The sequence below is a fragment of the Leptinotarsa decemlineata genome, unplaced genomic scaffold (assembly GCF_025532065.1).
Source record: "Leptinotarsa decemlineata unplaced genomic scaffold, Ldec_3_MD MMD2_tig00026316_RagTag_RagTag, whole genome shotgun sequence".
Lineage (NCBI taxonomy): Eukaryota > Metazoa > Arthropoda > Insecta > Coleoptera > Chrysomelidae > Leptinotarsa > Leptinotarsa decemlineata.
Genome location: NW_027412685.1, coordinates 2,133,326 through 2,155,927, shown reverse-complemented (window position 1 = coordinate 2,155,927; position 22,602 = coordinate 2,133,326). Strand labels below are relative to the sequence as shown.

General features: G+C 34.3%; 3 protein-coding genes across 6 annotated transcripts in view; 1 reads left to right on the top strand and 2 right to left on the bottom strand.

The window, feature by feature from the left end:
• Window positions 1–22,602, bottom strand: part of LOC111511223 (uncharacterized) — a 63,728-nt gene that overhangs the window by 37,522 nt on the left and 3,604 nt on the right. For all 4 annotated transcript variants that reach the window (XM_074181792.1, XM_074181789.1, XM_074181790.1 and 1 more), the window contains exons 2-4: window positions 17,895–18,080; window positions 5,158–5,458; window positions 1,575–1,710 (exon numbers count right to left, since the gene is read on the bottom strand). In XM_074181792.1, the coding sequence (XP_074037893.1) occupies window positions 1,575–1,710; window positions 5,158–5,458; window positions 17,895–18,080 (623 nt within the window). The remainder of the gene's footprint in view (window positions 1–1,574; window positions 1,711–5,157; window positions 5,459–17,894; window positions 18,081–22,602) is intronic.
• LOC141485349 (uncharacterized) lies at window positions 6,254–8,158 on the top strand. Its single transcript, XM_074181851.1, has 3 exons — window positions 6,254–6,277; window positions 6,696–6,861; window positions 7,064–8,158. The coding sequence occupies exons 1-3, from the start codon at window positions 6,254–6,256 to the stop codon at window positions 7,600–7,602; spliced, it is 729 nt and encodes a 242-aa protein (XP_074037952.1). The 3' UTR covers window positions 7,603–8,158.
• On the bottom strand, window positions 11,802–13,236 carry LOC141485322 (uncharacterized). Its single transcript, XM_074181814.1, has 2 exons — window positions 13,025–13,236; window positions 11,802–12,733 (listed from the first exon to the last, which is right to left on the bottom strand). The coding sequence occupies exon 2, from the start codon at window positions 12,730–12,732 to the stop codon at window positions 11,812–11,814; it is 921 nt and encodes a 306-aa protein (XP_074037915.1). The 5' UTR covers window position 12,733; window positions 13,025–13,236; the 3' UTR covers window positions 11,802–11,811.

The window sequence follows — 22,602 nt, the reverse complement described above, 5'->3', positions numbered from 1 at the left end:
GATGGATTCATTTTACATCCATTATCACATATCGACGCCAAAATTTCAGTTTGTTATGTCCAATCACTGATCAGAATCACCAAAATGTTCTTATTTTTGGTCAACAGTGAGTTCGTGCGCCACCCACTTTGAACAGAGCTTTCTCATAGTCAAATGCTCATGCAGTATAAAATCAACACGTTCTTTTGATATATTTACAATGTCAGCTATCTCACACAAGATCACTTTCCGATAATTCAAAGAGATTTTGAGAATGTTTTATGGTATCAAGTCATTGCTTCGCTTGAAAGGTATTTTTTCTTATCATTGTTTTAAAAATAACAAGTATTGCCACTCTTAGCACAATAACTCACAAACTTATGAGTAGAATATCATGAAATTTCAACAGCTTTCTTTTGAAATCGAAAGAAATGAACTTTAAACGATCAAGCCAATCTCGAATATACCTACACAGTAGATTGAATGGACTGACGCCTATCAGAAAACAACTACTCCCCTGGCTAATACCACGAAACGCGTTGGATTATATCCGAGAGGCGTTAGTGCAAGAAACTTCACAGAAAATTTCCTGCATATGCAATTGGCAATACAACTGAAAGAGTCGACCTTCAATTTTGGAACGGACACACTTGCAGACCGGTTTCGGGCTCATTAGCCACTCATCAGTGCAAGATAGTGGCCATCATCGACTTATAGTCAATGATATTCCATAATTGAAAATCGGAATTATTTTAGAGTATTTCATTCCTCTTCCTAAGTTGGAGCGAACAACAAAATGTCACTCCATCTAGTGGACGAGTTACTAACTAACTGCATATCCGTAATTTGCCCGATTCTTCTGAATAAGGAAGAAAAACTTTCTTATTAGTCAGTGGGCTATGCTTGAAGACTGGCAGTGAACAAATCTAAAGAAATGAACTTCAAAAGCATAGCCCACTGACTATTAAGAAAGTTTTTCTTCATTATTCAGAGCAATCGGGCGAATTGAAGATATGCAGTTGGTTAGTACCTCGTCCACTAGATGGAGTGGAATTTTGTTGTTCGCTCCAACTTAGAAAGAGAAATGAAATACTCTGAAAGAATTCCGATTTTCAATTATGGAATATCATTGACTTTATGTCGATGGTGGCCACTATCTTGCACTGATGAGTAGTTAATGAGCCCGAAACCGGTCTGCAAGTGTGCCCGTTCCAAAATTTAAGGACGACTCTTTCAGTTGTATTGCCAATTGCATATGCGTGAAATTTTTTGTGAAGGTTCCTGCACTGACGCCTGTCGGATATAATCCAATGCCCTTCGTGGTATTAGCCAGGGTAGTAGTTGTTTTCTGATAGACATCAGTCCATTCAACCTACCGTGTATTTGAGACTGTATATTCGAGACTGGCTTGAACGTTAAAAGTTCATTTCTTTAGATTTGATTACTGTCAGTCTTCAAGCATAGCCCACTTACTAATAAGAAATATTTCTTTTGAACAGACAGCGTACAAATTTTGATTGGGCAACGAATAAAGAAATCTCATTCGTCACACACCTAAGAGACCACAGTAAAAAAAATATTTTTACTTTACTCACAGTGTTCTCTTCATTTGAATTTCGAAATTTTGCATGATTGTTTCCATTTTTTTGTGGTACTTTTCGAATATTCCAACCTTCTGATCCAGCTGATCACCTAATTCTTTTCTTTGTTTTTCCAATTGCTCCTTCAGATCTAAAAATTATATCGTGAAATATCAAGATGAATTGATTTTTGTAAATATTTCTAAAAATATACCTAGTGGGTAATTTGGTTATATTAAATCTGATATTTGTAACGTTTGAAACAGTTTCATTTATATTTTCTTCGCTATTTAACTTCATTATCGTCATCTCAACTTCCCCAAGAAACATTAGATGATTTTTATAGAAGAATTCAAACTCAAAATGTGTTTGAAAATATTTAGACATTTAACTGTGAAAATACTAGTCATCTAATGAATTAATCTCACAACTTGGCTGGCAGCTCATTATAAATTATTACACCATTATGCAAGATGCAACGTTTTCCAATTTCCGTTTTTGATCTGCTTGGATGTAATTCTTGAAATATTCCTGAGCGATAATTATGAATTGGATACTGTTTTTTTTCGTCTATAATGGTGAAGTGAATGAAAGAGCTAATTAACAATTTACAAAGTGGATCTAAATTCGACAACCTTTTCCGTTTATATAAATTTTCAGTTGGTTCTAAGTGAGGAAGTTCATTAATACATTTGATAGACCTATTTTTAATGGTTCAGGAATTGCGATATTTGCAGATCCTCATATGGAAATCAAATATTTTAATCGAGAATAAATGAAACCATTATATGTTCATCAAATACGATCAATATGATTTCGTATTCTATGAAAATATTCGATAATCGATGTTCATTTCAATCAAGATTTTCATCATAATAGAGTCCTACAAATTTTGAATATGATTCTACATTCAGATATTATGATCTCATTACTTTTGAATTGGTCAGATGATTAACATCTGATAAATACCCTTTGTAAAAGATAAATTCGTATGTGAATTGGCTAAAAAGTTCATTGCTTTGTAGCTAGATGACGGTTTTGTATCCAAAATCAGGTAAACCAGGTGGAAATTTCCATAATTTGATTTTGAAGGAGCGTTATAACAATACAGGGTCAAAATAAAAAAAAATTCCATAGATACAATGTTTTGAAAAATTTCAACAAAATGTAGGTATATCGAAAATGAATGATTTTTTCGAAAAAAGTTGTATAGGAAAAAGTTGTTTATTTTGACGAGATCCACCACATACTCAGTTTTTCTAAATTCTCTGCAACTTTTCGTAGGGCCATAAAAATGATATGCATCGATATATAAAATTCTAAATATTTCGAAAACGATCACTTTCAGCGTTGTTGAGGAAGTATACCTTTTTTACTTGGAAATGGTGTGGGAATTAGGTTTTTTCATGAATACTACCAAAAGTTTACTGTCAGAAACTTAGGGTAATTTGAAATAAATAATGAGAGCCTCAGCAGCGCCCTCTAGATGTTATATGAGATTTATTACGAACCTATGATTTTCCACTTCAAAAAACTCGAGTACCAAATTTCGTGTAGATGACGTATTTTTTGCAAAAGTTATTTTATAAAAACGAACAAAAAATTCAATTTCAACACCCTCTTTCTCCGAAACGAAGCATTTTAGGACACAGGTTTTTATAGACGTTTTTTCTTAAAATTATCTCAGAAACACGTGACTTGAATATTTCAACATATTTATGTAACACCCTGTAAAAAAATAGATTACAATTAATCAAATCTATTTATAAATGTAAAAATGAAAAAAATAAAACTGAATCAATTGAGATGTAAAAAATATCAATTGGAAAAATTAAATCATCTTTCATTTTGGCAAACCTTCCACCCACAGAAGGAGCAGTAGAACAACATTATTACAGGGCCAAGCGGTTCGGCGTTGGTGCTTTGTTCACTCACTCGAATTGACTGCCGTGTTGGTCGGTGGTTCAAGCCCTAGTCTGAACGAACGATCACTTGCTGTCATCTAACCCGTGTCAGGAATTACACGTTAAAATGTAAGACCTCGTTAATCCTTAGCTCGCACAAGTTTCGACTTCTGAGGGTTGTCTTTCGTAGGGGTGCGACAGCTGGTTAACGGAAAAACATATTTTTTAAACAGATATTATCAGCTTCAAACTTGGTTGGGTAACGAACTGACAGCAACAGATTGGGGCTGGAAGCAACATCAACGTGACATTATGCCCAAATTTACAGAAAAGAAATTAATTCCGGAAGCATTGTTTAAAACTATTTGCTGCAGCTGTGCAACAGTTTAAAATGTGGCTGTCGAAAACATGGTTTAAAGTGTACAAATTTATGCTACAATTGTCATGGTTCTAAAAATTGCTCCAATATGGAAGAAAAAACATACGAGGAAGTAGTTGATTCAGATAAAATTGTGGATGTAGAACCAATGCAGACTGAAAATAATATTGAAGATGAAGAAGATGATGGTCTTGAAAATTTCGAAGATCAACTAGAATTGGAAAGGTTTGTCGAATCTAACGATGAAGAAATGCCAATAGACAAAAACTAATGGATATGTGAATAAAATTCGAGATAAAGTATATATAAATAACAAGATTAACGATTTTGAAAATATTATAAATAATAACGTAACTGAATGAAGTAACTAAATTCAATAGTACAATTTACATGTATATATTTATTTTTCATGAGATTTTCTATGACATGAATGTAATTAGAATTAAATGAATGAACATTTCAACTGAATAAAATTGCAGTAATGACATTTTTTTGATGAAATTGTACATAAAATTATTGAAAAAAAATTTCGAATTCGGTTTTTTGCATTTTCTGAGAACATTTACTAAAGTGATGTATATATTTTTCACACCATCAGAAAGTAGATATTTTAACGAACAAAAAACATACCTAATGAAGCTGATATTTTGATTGAATTTTCCATTGAAAATCAGGGTGCTTTTTTGATATTAACTTAAAACAAGGTAAAAAAATGAATATTACATATCATATATTGGTTTTCACCAAATTTCATTAAAAAAATAAAAATTAAAAACCAGAAACTTGGTTATCTGAATTTTTCACATAAATTTTGATGTTATGTGAGAAAATTGTAGATACAAAACTTGTAGATCTTTTTATTACTTACAACTTTCCATTTCAACTTTTTTCTATAGGATTTGTAGTCTTGCCGAAAATCGGGATAAACCATTTTTTACCCTTAAAAACTCAACCCCAACCCACTTCTCGAAATCAGATCGCCCATGATTTATTTTTCCTTTCATTCTCATTATATTCCCCTCCGTTTCTAATGGGTTTCCCTCTACTCTTATTTTTATGGCTTCAAAAATTATCGACCCTGACGCTTTTGTTATAAAAACACATCTTGTAATGTTATCGAATGTTACGTAATAAAAATACCTATATAAGTTATATAAGTTCACTTCTAACATTCACCTCTCACAGATTGACATGTGTTTTTCGAGGAAGGTAAGTAATTTTCAGTTGTCTTCCTCATAATAAATGAGACGTTTTGAGTGAACCATTTCGATATTTCATTCATTGAATTTATTAATGGAGAGAGAGAAATGAATACCTTCGATAACAACAGTGAGCAATTCATTGGATTTGTAAGCTCTTCTCAGTTCCTTGTTCCTTGCCTCTTCCTTTTGCCCACTAACGTAAACCTTGCTCTTGGCAACGGCTTTTAAATCTTGAAATGTTTTAATGAGATTCATCAAGTTTCTATCAGTTGGCGGATTATCAGCTTTTGCAATAACTGCTCTGAGGCATTTACTATAAAATAAAATATCCACCATATGGAGTATTTGTGGGTCTGTCATTGCATCTGTGATAGATTTTATAGTTGCTGAAGAACGACCTCCAGTTTTTCCATACTGAAATAAAGAAGAAAGATTTACAAATACAAGTTTTTTGTAATAATCACAGCGATATTTTCGACTCAGCTGAATGAGTTGTAACATATTAAATTGAATACTTTCTGAACGAATGTAGAATTGGAGTGATAGTATTTTGGAGAATGCTTGAGTCGATCATTTCTGTTCTGCTCAGAGAAACGGGAACTTGAACATTTTTTTCGATGGTTTCTAATTGAGACAAGTCAGCTATCAACTGATCAATCTCTTACATATATTCGTTAGTGTGATAAATGTACATATTTTTCCGTGAATTAACCCAAAATCGAAGGGTCCGTAGTTCATTTTCCTTCTTGTAGTGTATTTGGATTTCTTTTCCTTCAGAACTTTTGTTAGCTTTGGATATATTTTACAAATTTCCACAGGGGCATTTTTAATTGAACGCATTTATTAGCTTGCTCTTTGGATCAAATTCAGCAATAGGGAATATGCATGAAAAATAAAATGTCCTGATTTTTTTCCTGAGCTTTTAAGGTCCTACATTACACTCAATTCGTTATTTTCTAACTTAATATGTATTTAATTATTCAAAATATGAATCAAAAAGTGAAAAATTTACGAGCGAAATTCAAATTTGTAAAATGCCCCACCATTGGTCGAAATGAAACGTGACGTCATAGGGCATGTCCTGTCAATCACCTGTGATTTATTTTCATACATTCAGGTTGTGTTGGAGAGAAAAATTGGTTGTATTGCTATTCTAGCTTAGTTTTCTGATATTTTAATATCAATAAATACTAAGCGTCATCAACAGCAATGACGGACAAAGGTTTTGTGAAAGTACATTCGGATAATCTTCCAAAAATAGATGCATTCATGATGACCACATATTTTGCGTCAAACCCGGATTTTACATCTGCTGAGGTTAAGAGACTAAAAGCTGCAAGGTAATTATTGTAAAATATGGTATTTTTAATCTAGTAAATCTGTTTTTATGCATACATGCACTTATAAAATTATTTCCCTCAATTTAACCTCAAATGTTGTTTACATTCATTGTAGGTACTTTATTAGAATTAGATCTAATATATAGAATTTTATGTGTGTGAAATTGTCAGTGTTCATACTTACTTCTCCATCAAACACTTATGAAGTAGATCATCCGATCAATCGCATGTTTTTATGTAAGTAGGTAAGTAAACCTAGATTATTGTTTGTTACAGATCTCAACGAGAATCATACGGCGATTCAGCTGTAGGATATACATATACAAATAAAACGAGAGGGGAACTTATGTGTAGTGAAAGCTCGCATCACACCGGAGCACAATGTTCGTCGGAAGTCATATGCAGTACAAGCTATATGTGATGAAGCTGCAGAAACTGTAATTTCTGTGGAATGTCTGGATTGCGCAGCACACTTAGGTACGATCTCTTTCACTTACTTTGTGTATGTGGCTGATGATATACTGTTATCTAAATGAAACTCTTGACAGTCATAGGGTTTGTATAACCATAAAGATTGTCAAATTACATGAGGTCAAGAACTTATAGCAGCATTAGGTTAACCGTTACTACCAGAGTGATATTATTATGTAAGAAACATAATTTTATTATTTTGTTTCAGGAGGATGTAAACATGCTGTTGCATGGCTTCACCGACGTAGTAAAGATCCGCCAAGTACAAGCATTGAGTGCTATTGGAAAAAATCCAGGCTTTCTTCAATTGGTACTAGCTTGAAGTTTATTAAAGCAAAATATATTTGCAAAGCACCTAAATTTATTCCTGCACCAAATTCCTCAAGCACTGGCAATTTTCTATCAATGGTAAAAAATAATTGTGTAACTGTTGGTGATACAAATAATCATCTGATGAAATTTTATCAATCTCCAAACAATATAGAGAAACTGTCAATCCACCATTTAATTCTTGCAAGCAAGGCTACAAACCCTGTTGAGTTTGTTGAATATTGTAAACTGGTGAGGAGTACAGAAGCATGCGAACAAGCTGAATTGGTAACTAAGGATCAAAATGACTGTCCATTATGGCATGAGCTAAGATATGGGAGATTCACAGCTTCTAAGGCATATGATGCTGCACATTGTAAAGTTCTGGATGGTTCCTTAACGGAGAACATATTGGAAGCAAGGACACAGAAGCTATGAAAAGGGGGCGATTTTTGGAAAGTCGAGTATTGACAGAGGTAGAGAAAATTAAACAAATAAAAATAAATAAGTGCGGTTTGAAATCAAATGCGGCTCATCCTATACTGGATGCTTCTTCAGATGGGGAAAGTACTGTGTACAGCATATAAAGTAAATGCCCATCATCAGAAAAAGCGTTGAACCGTTATATTGACAGCAATAGTGAAGTGGCTCCAAAATATATGGCACAACTACAACTTCAGATGCATTTTTCTAACAAAACTAAGGGTCTTTTTTGTGTTGCTCATAACAATTTTGAAACCTCTAAAAGAGTATATAAAGGTGCATTATAGAAAAATATATGAAACAATTATAGAAAACTGTTTTGGCATTAAGCCATTTTACCAAAAATATGTACATTGTAAAAATTGTAAAATCTTAAAATGTGTAACTTTATCTGAACTAAAACAAATGTATTCTTGATTCATTTTTTTATTATAACATCCTGAATATTTACCAAACCACATGCTAATGTTATTGCATTATCAATGACAGGTATTAAATTATAGTCTACACAAGCATGAGGCAGCAACATATGAAACTCTCTTAATCTATTTATTTCTCGTTCAACTTGAGTTCTCGAAGCTGCTATTCGCTTTGACTGCTTTACTTCATCTTTGGTGCTAAGGTTAGATTGTGAAACAGAAGGTGGCCGAACGAGAGTACAGTTTCTAGCTTCCAGTAAATGTGACAAGTCTTTGAACTCTCTGTCAGCCATCACTGCTTTTTTTGGAGGTAAACAGTCCAAGTAACCACACTCTTGCACTATCATGACATCTGTAGCTCTTCCACCATATCCATCGGATATAAAATCAATCAATCCGTCTGGTGTACATGAAATTAAATACTTCAATGTATTACATTTTTGGTACACTAACCAAGTAAGTGATTGCTGGACTGGATCGGAAGTTTTTCCAAATTGGATTTCAAAGCAATCAATAATAGAAATAACATTTGAATACCTAGCTCTGAATGATATAGGTAAATTTTTGTATACCTCAGTTGGTGTTGGCCACATAATCAAGTCTTTCATTTTTGATGCGATAAGAGGTAAACTTTCATTGAATCTACTGATAGTGCTCTGTGAGTAGCCAAAATGTAAAGCAAGTATGCTGAATGATTCATTTAACTTCAATTTCTAAGTTTTATTAATACGTCTACAGTTGAAAGTGGAATGTTTTCACTTAAAAGTTTCATTATATGGTATGACTGTTTAGGTAATCATAGTAACATTTTGGGTTCTCTATCTATAGCACTTAAAATACTACTGCGCATTATATTTTTAAAATGTTCTTCATCATCTAAATCTTCTGATTCATCTTGCACACAATAACTTAAGTCAGATGAGCTACAGGATTCATAATCATGAGATATCTATGAAGAAATAGATGTACTATCAGAGTTAGTTGCAAATAATTTTCTTTTTACAACAGTTGTCACAGGTTTTATTGGTGAAGTTCCAATATTTTGTGATGGAAGGGGAAAAGGAGATAAAGCTACATTTGTCTTTTTTGTAGTCAAATTAACTTGAACAGCTTTACTTCTGAAGTTTGATCTCTTATTTATTTGCACACACTTGTCACTAAGTAAGATTTCTGTATTAGTAGAGACTTCAACATGGGATGTACTGGGCTCTATTACAGAGAGAGGTACTAGGCCTCACTAGATAATTTTCACAGCCTTCACTATAGGAAGTACTTGGTCCGGCATCACAATAACTTGTTTGTGAAGTTTCACTTTCTAAAACATTTTCACTATTGACTTCAGGTTCGGAGAGAAATTTATTCATAAGTGATAATCTTCTTTTCTTAACAGCATACATTATCTCCTGTGGTGATGGAACATTTCGTTTTTGGCATTGAAATTTATGAGGCATAATCCCTTTATTCAACATTAATTTAACTTTTTCGCCTTGTTCCTTCATGAGCTTGTATTTAATATAATTTACTGTATCTTCCTTGATCTGAAATAAACACAACACTTTGTGAAGCATCTTGGGATACCTAAGTAGAAATAATAAATAACTTCACGTATAGGTACATAGAAAATAGTTTTTTTTTAAGTCTATGCAGAGCTTAGATGAAGAATCTTCTAAGATGTTATGGCATACGTAAATAAGGTTATGAACTTATAGAAAGTTTTGTAACCTAGGGATTTCTACAAAACTACACGATGTTATTTGTCTAAATATAATATACTTACATTAAAATGATCTTCACAACAATGTTGACGCGATTTTGGAGATACATTATCCCTTCGCATAACCTTATACCATTGTTTACGTATGTTTGGATCTCTTGGAACAGCAAAAAAACTTTATCTGGTGTACTTTTTATAGTGTTCGGACACATTGGTACCATGCAATATCTATAAAATGGCCTTTTTTCTTCTTCCATGATTATTACGCGATATTTAAACTAAAACACCTTGTTAACTATCAAACTAACTCTCAATGCAAACAATAAACTGACAGGACGTGCCCTATGACGTCACGCCTCAAGCGCGCGACAAATAGGAGCGTTTGAACTTGTCAAATTAAACCAATATTTTTAAGATTTTATGAAAAAATTATTACTACTCTTACAGCTTTGTTAATTTTTTTTTCTATATCAAAATGAAGTGAATATTGAATAAAAAATATAAAAAAATTGCCTGCATAATCCCTATTGAAGTTTGACCCCCTTCCTGTTGACAGATTGATCTGATATCTGGTAGGGGAGACCGAGGAGGGTTGTGACACTTTTTGCTTTCACTCATATATTTTGGTTAAAAATTGACCTATATCTGTGAACTTTACATCAGTCAAAGCTTGTTCTATTCTCTATTAGAATCAAAAATAAAAATACACAAAACTAATAAGTTTCCCGAGATAATGGATTAAAACCAAAGCGACAACCCGTGTCACAACTCTCCTAATACCAAAGTAAGTTGTGACAGTGCTCGAGGTGAGTTGTGACACTTCAGTGTTTGGAATTTATCGGCACTTTTTGTAGATTAAAAATGAACAAGTAATTACGAAACAGTTTTAATCATAATCTTTGGCTAATTAAGTAACATAATTATTAAAACTTAACAAAATAAATCATCTTTCTAAATGGCACAGAGAGAATAAAAATACTTAATATTAGTTTAATCCGAAAAACAATTATGACACTCGTATTGCAGTTCTCCCCCAGTACAATCTTCATGTGACCATCCTTTGCAATTAATGCATTGCACCCATTTTTCGTTAGGCCTGCTATTGGCAAAGGGCTCGAGGCAACATAAGCAAAAACATTCATTTTCTGTGCCATCACTGCCCTCATTATCGTCCTCCTCTTCGTCACGAATATTCTTTGTCTTTGATTTATTTTTTGGTTTTTTCCCCTTTGGTTTCTTAGCATTTTTATCAGTAAAAATGCGCTTCTTCACGTTCTTCACTTTCCTATTTTCCTCTATGGCAGCAATTTCATCTTTAACTGGTGTATCTGTTAGCACGGCAGACTTGATCTTACGTCTATTCTGTTGCGTGGCTTTTCTTGGCGGAGCTTTAGGCAACGGCCTTATTGTTTCTGGCGAGAATACATTAGATTGGGTGGCAAGTGGATTACGAACTGTAGATGTAGATGCAACAGGTTCAATATTTGCAGGCTCTTTAGAGTTGTCGCCGGTCATAACAAGAGGAGTCACATTACGTTCTTCACATCCAACGTGCTCGTTGTGATCTCTTTTTTCTAGACCTTCCCCAACAACAACGTCGTTCTCAACTATATCAACTGACAAATTTTGGGTGGGGGTTCCTTCTTCCGGATTTTCTATCAATTCTTCTTCTGCAGTAATGGAAGCTTGTTCTGGCACAGGATTGGTCAAAATGCGATCTGTAACTTGGCTTGGCAAAAAATCTGCTTCTCCAAAAATATCTGTATTAACAGGCCATGTTCCTGTTGCAGCAAAACCAGCGCTGATATTTTTTGCAGTGATCGCCACATCAAAGGCAGTTTTTGTTATGGAAGGGATATCATAGATAGACATAACTTTGCCAGCATTTGACCGCATCCAATTATCACAAGCTGTGTTAATGGCCTTTTTAAGAGGACCAAAAATTGCACGATCCATTGGTTGCAGCTTGTGTGTGCAGTGTGGAGGGAACGTGAGCAAAATTATGCCGTTTTCCCTGCAAAACTCTATATTTTACAAAGCCATGTGGGATGAATGGTTATCCAGAAGTAACAAAGCTTTTTGCTCTTTTGTTGGCCTCACGTGGTTTGTAAAATGTTCAAGAAAAAAGTGAAAGTCGTCTTCCTGCATCCACCCGGATCCATTTGCTGTTCCTACTGAACCTGTTGGGCCATCCCGAATAAAATGTTCTTGAAATCGCTTCCGAGGGAATATAAACATAGGTGGTATATAATTACCCAAGGCGTTCCCAGCAAAAGCCAGCGTTACTAAGGTTCCTCTTTCCGCAGAAGTCATCGCACTGACTTGTTTTTCTCCACGTCGTGCGATTACTCTATCAGGTTTTTGGACTGTAGTAATCCCGGTCTCGTCGACGTTCCATACATCTTTACCGCTGAGAGTATGCTTGGCCAAGACTCCTGTATAGTTTTCAAAAAAGGCAGCGACATTTGTCCTATTAAAGCTCGTGGCGCGAGCGATGCTTGTAGCTTGAGGTAGCCTAAGAGATAAATTTGAATGTCTCTTCATGAATAGCTTTAACCACACTTCTCCAGCCATTTCGTTTTTTTCCCATGATTCAGGAACTTTTTTATTGTGTTTTTTTGCTAATAAATAGGCTAAACTCCTTGTCTCTTTTGTAGTCAGTCCATAATTAGACGCGGCACAAGTCAACAAATAATCGCTCAATATCTTTTCTTCGTCCTTCGTAAAAACTGTTGGGCTGATATAGCCTACAGATGGAGCCTCGTCTGATAATTGTTGTTGATGTGCCTTTTTCTTTTTAATGTATCTTTGTAAAGACATATAATTTAGATTATATGAAGATGCTGCACTTCGAAGGCTTTGGCCTCTAACCGTCACCTCTTCAAAGGCCAGATCGTAAATTTCGATACTAGCCATTCCTCTCTCTGTTTTACGAACATATGTATTAGGCATTCTGAAATAATAAAAAAGCAATGCAGCAATCGAATGCATACAAAATAGCCATATCACTTGTTAGTAAATAAAATAGGAGAGTTGTGACAGCCTGTCACAACTCTCCTAGGTGCGCAAAATCGTGAGTGTGCCAGAATAATAATGTATAACCTCCAAACAGTAAGAGATCTCAATAAAATTATGAATGGCTTTGAATCTTGAAGGCCCGATGCAAATTAGAAAAAATATTACACTAATGCTCCCGTAATACATAGCAAAAGACAGAATAAGAAAGTTATGATCAAAAACTTACTTTTGGTCGTTTTTTAGATGACAGCGTCACAGTAACTCAGCCGCTCCTCGTGGGCCGTTGGCGCGTACTAAATCCAATAAGCAGTCTAGAAAACAATAAATGTGCGACGTTGACAGCTCGCTAACGGTCACAGATACAGCGAAATCGCGCGTGTCACAACTCTCCTCTGTCACAACCCTCCTCGGTCTCCCCTACACACATTCAATTTTGATGTCAATACAATTTACCAAATTCTGTATCGTTGTGAATCCAAGATGACCGCAGCTACAAAATGTTGGGTTACATATTTTTTCACAATTACTTCAATATGCTGCGGCCCAATATTGACGTATCGAAAGGATTGGCAAACGGTGCTATCGGCTGCATTGCAGAAAATTTTTGGCCTCAGTTTCGTCGAAATCAGATGAACGAAACAAATGTGCTGTCAGTACAGATCAACTTTGAAAGAACGGCGGACATCTTACCCACCTCAAAGCTATACAGTTTCCAGCAAAGTTCAATTATGGGACGGCTGAAAGAAGGATGTTACCCTTAGCTTTTTCATGGGCTTCCAGGGTCTACAAAACGCAAAGCAGCACTGTATACCACGTAGTTGTGTATTTAGGCTCGGAATGAATTGAAGAAGGACAAGCATACGTGGCCCTAAGTCGAGTAAGAGTTTTTGAAAAATGTATGTATTGAGAAGTAGGATTGCAACAAATTGTCAGGAAATAAACTTTGTTTAATTAGAAACCAAAAACCGGAAAATAAACTAAGTGAAAATTGTATATTTCACTTGAAAGTTTTTATTAAAAAAAGATAATGATGTAGATAAAGCTGAAAGAAAAAAATTTAAAAAAACTTTGGGCGTAGCGTTGCCTGAGTAAATGTGTAAATACTACGTTCAACGATTTTATTATTTTTTTATCTGATCAATACCGTAAATTGCTGAGGGGAGTGGTCTCATGACTGCTACCTAGGACCTTTCGAATTCTTTTTTAGCTTTCAGTGCATTAGCTACAACATTCATTTTCAATAAAACCTGTAACATAAATTTTTTTTCTTTTTTTATTTTTGTTTGAATCTACATACTTGAGTAATACATATTCCCTGCTTTTTATTTGACACAAAGTCTGGTACTTTTTGTGAATTTCAATAAGTTTCCTAATGGAAATCTAAATAATTCATATTTGATGAAAAAGTTATTGATAAAAATAAAATATCCAAAGCCAGATACAAACATACAAAAAGGTATATTAGTGGCCACGTAGATACGAACCGTGGTACAAACTGTAAAATTTCGAAATGTATGGTTTCTCCTGTGTACCTTTGGAACCAAAACAGCAAGATTAGAATAGGCAGCTTTGTCACGATTCACTCTGGACAACAGTCCGCAGAATAAATGTATCGTGGACATTTCTCACTAACAGAATATCAATCCGACGGTTTCAACTGTAATGTTTCGAACCAACAAATATATCTCTTCTATGTATCGGTTCAGTTAGTAAGGTTTTTTCCCGTTTAAATTTACCAAAATTTGGATCTAGTTTCTATTCACCCCACCCCTCATTTCAATTGTAATATTTATATACAAGCATAGAAAATACTTTTCAACTTATTCGCAAGTAAAAGCGTGAAATTTTCTATCAATAAACCTACGTTTTCAAACGGTTTTCCACGAATAGCTTCAAAAGTTAGTACTCAATCGTAAAAAATAATTCCTATTAAAAACGTACTCCATAAAAAAATGATGTGTTCATGTTATCTGTAGATCCAATACAGACGAAATAATAGGTCTCTGAAGGTTAGTTCTTATCCGTCAAACGCTAACATTGAAATAAACAATGAAAATGAAATAAACAAGGAAAACTTATAGACGCTTTTGTGAAGTGTATCGAAAAACATCATTTATTCTCTTCATAATAGTTCCTAACATCAAAAATAAGCGAGTTACGGTGAAATTTATATTGGTTGCTATTTTTTAGTGACAAAAAATGTGAAAATCACCTCCAAATCACTCACCCAATGAACCTTTTTCCTGAGAATAATACAGCGAACGTGTAACGAGAGGCAGCACTAGTAGTAGGGACAAACATAAACTATTTATATGTAAAACAGTGTTATTTACGTAATATTAATTTATTATTTAAAAACATGAATCTGATGTGAAAAATTATTTTGTGCTAGTATAATGCCAACAAAACATTGCTCTTTTGCGAATTGTACGTCGGATAATCGATATCCGAAAAAAAATGTGTTTTTCATACCATTTATAAAACCTCATATTGATGAAGTTAGATGTAAGAAATGTATACATGCTTCGAGGAGAGTGGATTTAACAGTGCAAAAAATAAATATTTATATGTATGCTCTAAACATGAAATGAATAGTAAATTTTTCGTAGTTAATTACCATTGATTAGAATGAGATATAACCTCAATCGTTTATCAAATTATATTCATTTATTATATTTAATCAAATTTATTTCATTACCATCTATATTTGATTCATATCTCACTCGGAAATAAATCTGAAATTCATTATTATTTTAAATGTCTTCTATTACAGTTTGAATCTACCGCTACCCTTTCACTAGAGTCTGTATACTAACCTGTCTATTAATTCACTTGTTTTCCAGTTACTTTTAAAGTACGGCATGAAAGCCAACGTTTTAATGTTACAACATTGTTATCCTTCATAGTTACAAATTTTTGTTTCGCTCCAGAAACATCTTCTGTTGAAAACATTATTTTTTAATTGTACTTTACCATAATATGTTTATATGAGGATTAGGCAGTGTTTGTCCCTACCGAACTACTAGCGCTGCTAGTGAGTGATTTTTCGTACTTCAGAAAAAAGGCTTATTGGAAGGGATCATTACTACTTGTTACTCGTAATTTATAATGTGATGGTAGTTCAACCGGTTTCAGGTGCTTAGTTTTTGAAAATATTCGAACTTCAGTTGAGAACAGCATTTTTATAATTTTGCAGAATATAGCAAAAGCGGGTAGTCAACAATGCTCTAATTGATAGTTTTTGATGAAGTTCGATTCTTTTTTCCTCAAAACTGAGCACTTCAAAGCGGTCAAACTTCTAGAGTATATTACAGGTACATAAATGCAGTGAACTGCTAAGTGGTTAGGATTTTTTCAGTTGGGGATGATTTTCACTATTATCACTATTATCACTGAAAAAAATAGGAAGAAATATTATTTTCGTAATAAGTTGCTTAGTTTTGATGCTGAGAACTCTCATGAAGAGATGAAAATGAAGGTATATTCAAGTAGTTCATAAAGGTTCTATGAGTTTTTCTAGGAAATGCATGATTTTTTGGTTATTTCAAGTTAAAATTTTCAATTTCGGTATCTGACGAATAAAAACTAACCTTCAACAAACTATTATTCAGTTTGTATCAGCCTACGGACACAATATTGAAAAATTTACATTTTTAGTCGGACATAAGTCGAAAATTATCAACTTCAGAAAAAACTTTATGAAACAAAAGTTGCTTACAATCAGTCAGTTCTAAAGGGTCTTCCAACAGGGACTTGATAACGGCCATCGTGTTGAAGCTACATCTGTCAAATTAGTTGTTATAAAAGTGGGTCTTCTGTTCGGGCAATGTACCGCGCGCTTCGCTCATTTTATGGTCGACGTAATCGTCCTACCGAGATGACTATTTGCAATGTGACGGATGAATTTGAGTCCACTGGCTCAGTAAACGATCGACCAACACCCGTACGTCGACGAAACGCAAGATCTACCGAAAACATCGCCGCTCTCTGTGTGCAGGAGAATCTGAGGGTCGATTTCGCCTCGCTCACAAAAACTCGACCTTTCGCAGACTATAACTTGGCTAATTTTGCGTCATGACTTGAACCTGCACCCGTACAATATTCAACTAACCCAAGAACTGAAGGTAAATAACCATAGACAACTACGTTGTTTGCGGAATGGACTCTGGAGCAGATGGCAACTGACCCTAATTTACATAGGCAATGAGGCCCATTTATGAATGAATGGGTACGTGAACAAACAAAATTGTCTGATTTGGGACGATACCAATCCACTTGGGATCCAAGAGCGTCTTATTACTAAAAAGTCACTCTTCGGTGTGGATTCTGGCCTGGCGGCGTCATCGGTTCATATTTATTCGAGAACGACGTTGGCTAGGCCATCACTATCAACGGCAAGCACTGAAAGTCGATCATTAACAACTTCTTTTGGCTTGAATGGGATGATCTGAACACCAGCAGCTTGTGGTTTCAACAGGACGGCGTTACGTGCCTGACTGTTCATGTCAAATCAGATATTCTGCTCGAACAATTTGAGGGCATGGTCATCTCACGTGGAGGTGATGTGAACTAGCCTCCGAGATCGTGCGATTTGATTCCGTTAGACTTTTTCTTCAGTCGCTGGCGTATGCGAATAACCCACAAACCGCAACGGTCTTCAAAGACAACGTAACCCATGTCATCGGTCAATGAAATATCCTATATTTATTACCATTTTCAGTTCAGACAGCTGTACAGTGTCTTTGACAGGGACTATCGTGTATATTCCTTAACACATTGTATCAAATTTGTTTGACAAAATGTTTCAAGTATTCAATATATGATACTGTTCAAATTGTGATTACAATATGGTCGTTGAATGTCACTCTCTCTTTGTAACCTTTAGACTTCTTCACGTGTTGCTTTTTGGTGATTTTAAACTTTCTCGGAGATGTTTTAAAATATCAAATACCTTATTCCTCATTATCAATGATATTTCCTCAAAATACCTTGCTTGAAATTCTCCCTCAGGCTGAACGCTTTAGTCTATTAAGAGTAAATAATGATATTATTGTATGATGAATTAATTATTATTATTCACTTTCATTAACACTCACCATATATGATGGATATATAGGGGGATTCGTTCTCAAAAGTTCTTCAGGTATTGTCACAGTAGATATATTTGTTTTGAAATCTACACCCCAGCTCGAGACCAGCTGGAGAATGGAAGATGCCTCAACGTGTTTCATGTATTTACGAATTATTTCACCATCATTTTCCAGCAAAAAAGGGAGATGGGCCTGAAACATGAGGTAATTATAAAAAAGTTTCAAATGTGAAAAAAAGGAAAATGTGACGTTTTCTTCAAATGAGTTTTTACATTAGGCAGCTGTCGAGCTGAGTATTAAGGAGGTCTTATCTTTCAACATGGGATTTCCAACACAAGTCAGCCCGTTAAGAGCATGTCTATTGAGAAAACAAATTTAGCATACTGTTTAGTGTTGATTTTCATGTTTCACAGTCACAAGGAGATTATGAAATTATTGTCATGATGAAAAGTTGTTTATTGTCAATCCTATACTTTTTCACAAAACAATAAAGAACCTCATGACATTCTCTAATTTTCTGTAATTTCAAATAGTTGCGGATCCAGACACATAGTTTCCTAAAACATGAGCTTTAAAAGTTGTGAATTATAATGGAAATGTTTCTGTCAAAGTCATCCTCTCATCCTGTGAATCTCTGATATTGTACCTGGAGATGAAACAAAATCATGTAGTCTAGAAATTAATATTTCTGAAGCAGATACAGAATTTACTTTCGAAAGTTTCAGTTGTTTTGATAATATTCAGTCATTATCAGTGGAAAATTATTGCATGTATTGGAAGGTTTTCATTCGATAACTGAAAATCATAATGATGTTAAAATATCAACATTCTTAATTTTCCACTATAATGAATCCAGTTTTCTAAAACATACAACTCAATAGAATGATTGAAAATTGTCCGGTACAATTTTTGAAATGACTCAAAATTCATTGAATTATATTCTGAGGAAATTGATATTTGGACTACATTCATCGTACTGGTAAATTTTTTCAGTAGGCCATGGCAATTGTTTATTTGGTAACTGTTATATCATTTCTCGTTTTCACTTACCATATATGCAGTTCAAAGTTTTTAAAACGTGATTGCGACTCATCAAGTAATGAATACTTCTACAGTGCGAAACACTTAAGATGTAGACAACCCTACATTTTAGTAATTTTTGAAAGCAGAGATTTGATTTTGTGTACAGGCATAGACCTTCATGGGCCGCACTTTTCACAATAGCCCGATATTTTGCTTCGCGTTAGAGATACCAAAATACGTTATTTGAAAAAATTGCTTACAAATCGATTTTGACCCCACGTTTGGACCTTCAACCCAAAATTCAAAATTTACTTTTTTTCTAATTTTCCTGTCTGATTTTCAGTTCATGGTTCCAAATAAGAAGCTACAGAAATGATGAAGTAGTCAAAATCGATTAAATAGATGTATTCACAATGAATAATGAGTTTTTCATTCTTATTTCTACATTATAACGAATTTATTATTGTCGTAGTTTTTTTCAAAACCATTAATTGGAAATCGGACTGGAATATGGAATTCGATAGTAATATAAAATTATAGTAATAAACGTGTTCAAAATGACAAGTTGAAGTGCCTAAGGTACACTACTCCCATCCTGGTGATCTTAATCGACGGTTGGTGTGGCGTTATTGAACAGAGCGGAGAAAACCCATATTTTGGACAGACGATTCTATCTTAATTTTTCGGAAACTTCCTTTGTGGAATATTGGAAGATATTTTATTAGTACAAATTCAAAATATGTGTTTTCAACATGATGGGGCGGGCTCACCTCATACCAGCATGGTGATATAAGATTTTTTGAATGAACAATTTTCTAACAAGTGAATAGGAAATGATGGTGTGGTTCGATTCGGTGAGATCTCCGGACCTCACTCCACTTGACTTTTTTCACTAGGAGGGTTTTAAAGGACCTTGTTTATCGAAATGAGTTTTATCAATTTGATTGAACACGAATTTTCTAGAATGATGGAAAGACAAATGATCTGATCCAGTAGTAAAATGAAGAAAAAATTTCGTTTATGTGTCGATCAGTAGGGCCGCCCGTTTGAGCACCTACTATGGCTCAAAAAGAAACATATCGTTTAACTTGAGTGCGTTGATTTCATTTCGTGATAGAATACTATCAATGAATCGTTGCATTTTTCTCTCTGAAAATCTATACAATTTTTATGTCCGAAAAGCACTCATGAAGTCATATGAAGCTTTTCACTCAGAAACTCATAGGAATTGTTTGTGATGAAAAAATATACTAAATATTATCAAATGAAAATTCGCATTAAATTATGAAATTGATGAAAAATCACATTATTTTAACCCTATGAACTATCTAAACAATTATAGTACATCGTTCATCTTCATTTCGGAAGATGATCAAATATTTTATATTGATCCAATAAATCTAATCAGCTGAAACTTTTGAAAGTTGTCCGATTTCATAATCAAACATGGCCCTAAAAAGATAGGAAAAATGAATTGAAAAATACAGGTCCATATTTGAAAATTCATAGTTTTTGCAGCATATATTTACAGCTTTTCAAAAGTTGCAGTGGAAAAGTATAACCAGGTTTTGAATATCGGTTGAAATGAATAAGAAATAAATACAAAAAGGAATCGTATTTTTAAAATTTTCTGAATGTCGTTAAAAGTTTTTCAGACATTGTTACTCATATGTCTTATACCGTTTTGAACTAATTCTACGTGTAACTTTCAGTTGGTTGGACATGGTGTACCTCAAGGTTCCTTACTGGGTCTACTCTTGTTTGTTCAACTCAATACAGTTTCAACTCGAAACATTTCAAATTCATTTCAGAAAAACGTCAGAAATTATATTTTTCTCAAGTCAGGGATAAATAATTTGGTATCACCGCAATTGTCGGTAAATATTCGTTTTGAGGGCACCCGGTGATTTTCAAAAAATTTTGAGTGCGGCGCTCTCCATTATTTAAGAAGTTACGGCCCTTCAAAGTTCAGAAAAGGACAATTTTCAGCCTTTTTTTCACAAGATAAACAATTCAAAAACACAAGCATCCATTCACTAGGTCACCTTCACACCTTATTTCTCTTCAGTTGACAATTTTCAATTCAACAATCAACATTTTTCTTATAAAAATATTAACTCAAAAACGAATGCTTCTTCTGGTGACATTATCCTATTTCTAGGTGACATTTCAGAAAAAAGCTCAACATGCACCTACCATCTGAATGGAATTGGCCAAAGTCATATACACTGTCCGCCCCTCGCGATGGAACACCCCATTTTTACGGTAAAACATATTAGGGGGCAAAATAGGCTCAAAATTCCTTCAGACTCGTGATCAGGACTACCAACTTACTACGAATACACTTTTTTCCTGAAAAAAATTTCAGTCCTGAAAAATCCGAATTTGTCTCCCTTCTTATGGAAACAACCCCGTATCTTCCGTAATATTCGAGGTGGAACGATGAAACTCTCAGGACTGATGGAAATGCTCAAAATGCTCAACACCTGAACGGGGTTGGCAAAAGTGATATACACTGTACGCCACTCGCGATGGAACACCCCATTTTTAGGTAAAACATATTACGGTGCAAAATAGTTTGCTTCCAATACCTGAACCCCTTCATTCTATCTGGAGAGTACTTTAAGGTATGAAAGATACAGATACTGTGAGATTCTATCATCCATTTTGAGTATATCTGAGGAAAATGTCACAGCACCACATTCTCAGATTATCGAGATAGTGTGAAGCAGTGTATGAAAAATTATCGATCGTGGCATCTATTATAACTAAAGAAGATTATTCGTAAAACTAATTCTGGTTGCTGAACATCCAAATTCTATCCCAACCAGAAGTGAGAGCTCTCGATTGATGAGCAAAAACTGCAAAAAATCTATATTCAAAGGTTCACATCTCGAAAACTGTACAATTCTGAGCTTTGGCTGTATACACCTTCAATCAGCACATCAAGAACTACAACATATCAACATTTCGGCAAAATTCAAGGCAAGCCATTTCTCATAAGAAATGTGCGGAGTTTTATCAAAATATTGAGGACACATTTTACCATCCGAAACAAAATTAATCTTCATACTCATTGCAACACCGAAACAACTGTTAATTTTTAAAGCAAAAATCTCTGTGAACAGGTAGAATTTAGATTATTTTACCTACTTGCTGAATTGTTGTCTGAAATCATTTGAAGGAATTGAATTACATCAGTTTCATTGAATCATGCGGTGCCCTGAAATCACCATGGAAAACAGTTGCTCATTGATATTTACTGTCAACCTGACAATATTGTTGAAAGATCTTGTTGTATTTACCCCCAGACCAGTTTTCATTGCATTTGTTGTTTCTAATATTGTTGTTCTTTGAATCACCGTTGTTCCTGTTGTTTCTGCCGTGTTTTTGTTCCCATTGTGTTTATTGTTCCTGTATTTGTGTTGGATATTGTTCCTGTGTACCAGTTGTTTTCTGTTCGTGAGTTCCTGTTCATATTTTAATATTTCTGAAGTTCCCATTTGAACTTATATCAGCTCATTTTGATTGACAAAGTTCAACATGGCACGTCTGTCACTTCAAGCAAAAATTGAAATTGTTTTAATCGTTGGTGAAGGGGGGAGGTCGTATCGTGATGCGGCCGCTGAATTTAATAGAAGACACCCGCTAGAGGTAGCGGTACACCCTGGAACCGTACATAAAATATATA

Excerpts from the sequence above, each read along its gene's own strand:
- LOC141485349 (XM_074181851.1), top strand. The coding sequence starts at position 6,254 with ATGACGGACAAAGGTTTTGTGAAA. Across the intron at positions 6,278-6,695 it reads CGGACAAAGGTTTTGTGAAA|GATATACATATACAAATAAA; the intron begins GTACATTCGGAT and ends ATTCAGCTGTAG. Across the intron at positions 6,862-7,063 it reads GGATTGCGCAGCACACTTAG|GAGGATGTAAACATGCTGTT; the intron begins GTACGATCTCTT and ends ATTTTGTTTCAG.
- LOC141485322 (XM_074181814.1), bottom strand. The coding sequence starts at position 12,732 with ATGCCTAATACATATGTTCGTAAAACAGAGAGAGGAATGGCTAGTATC.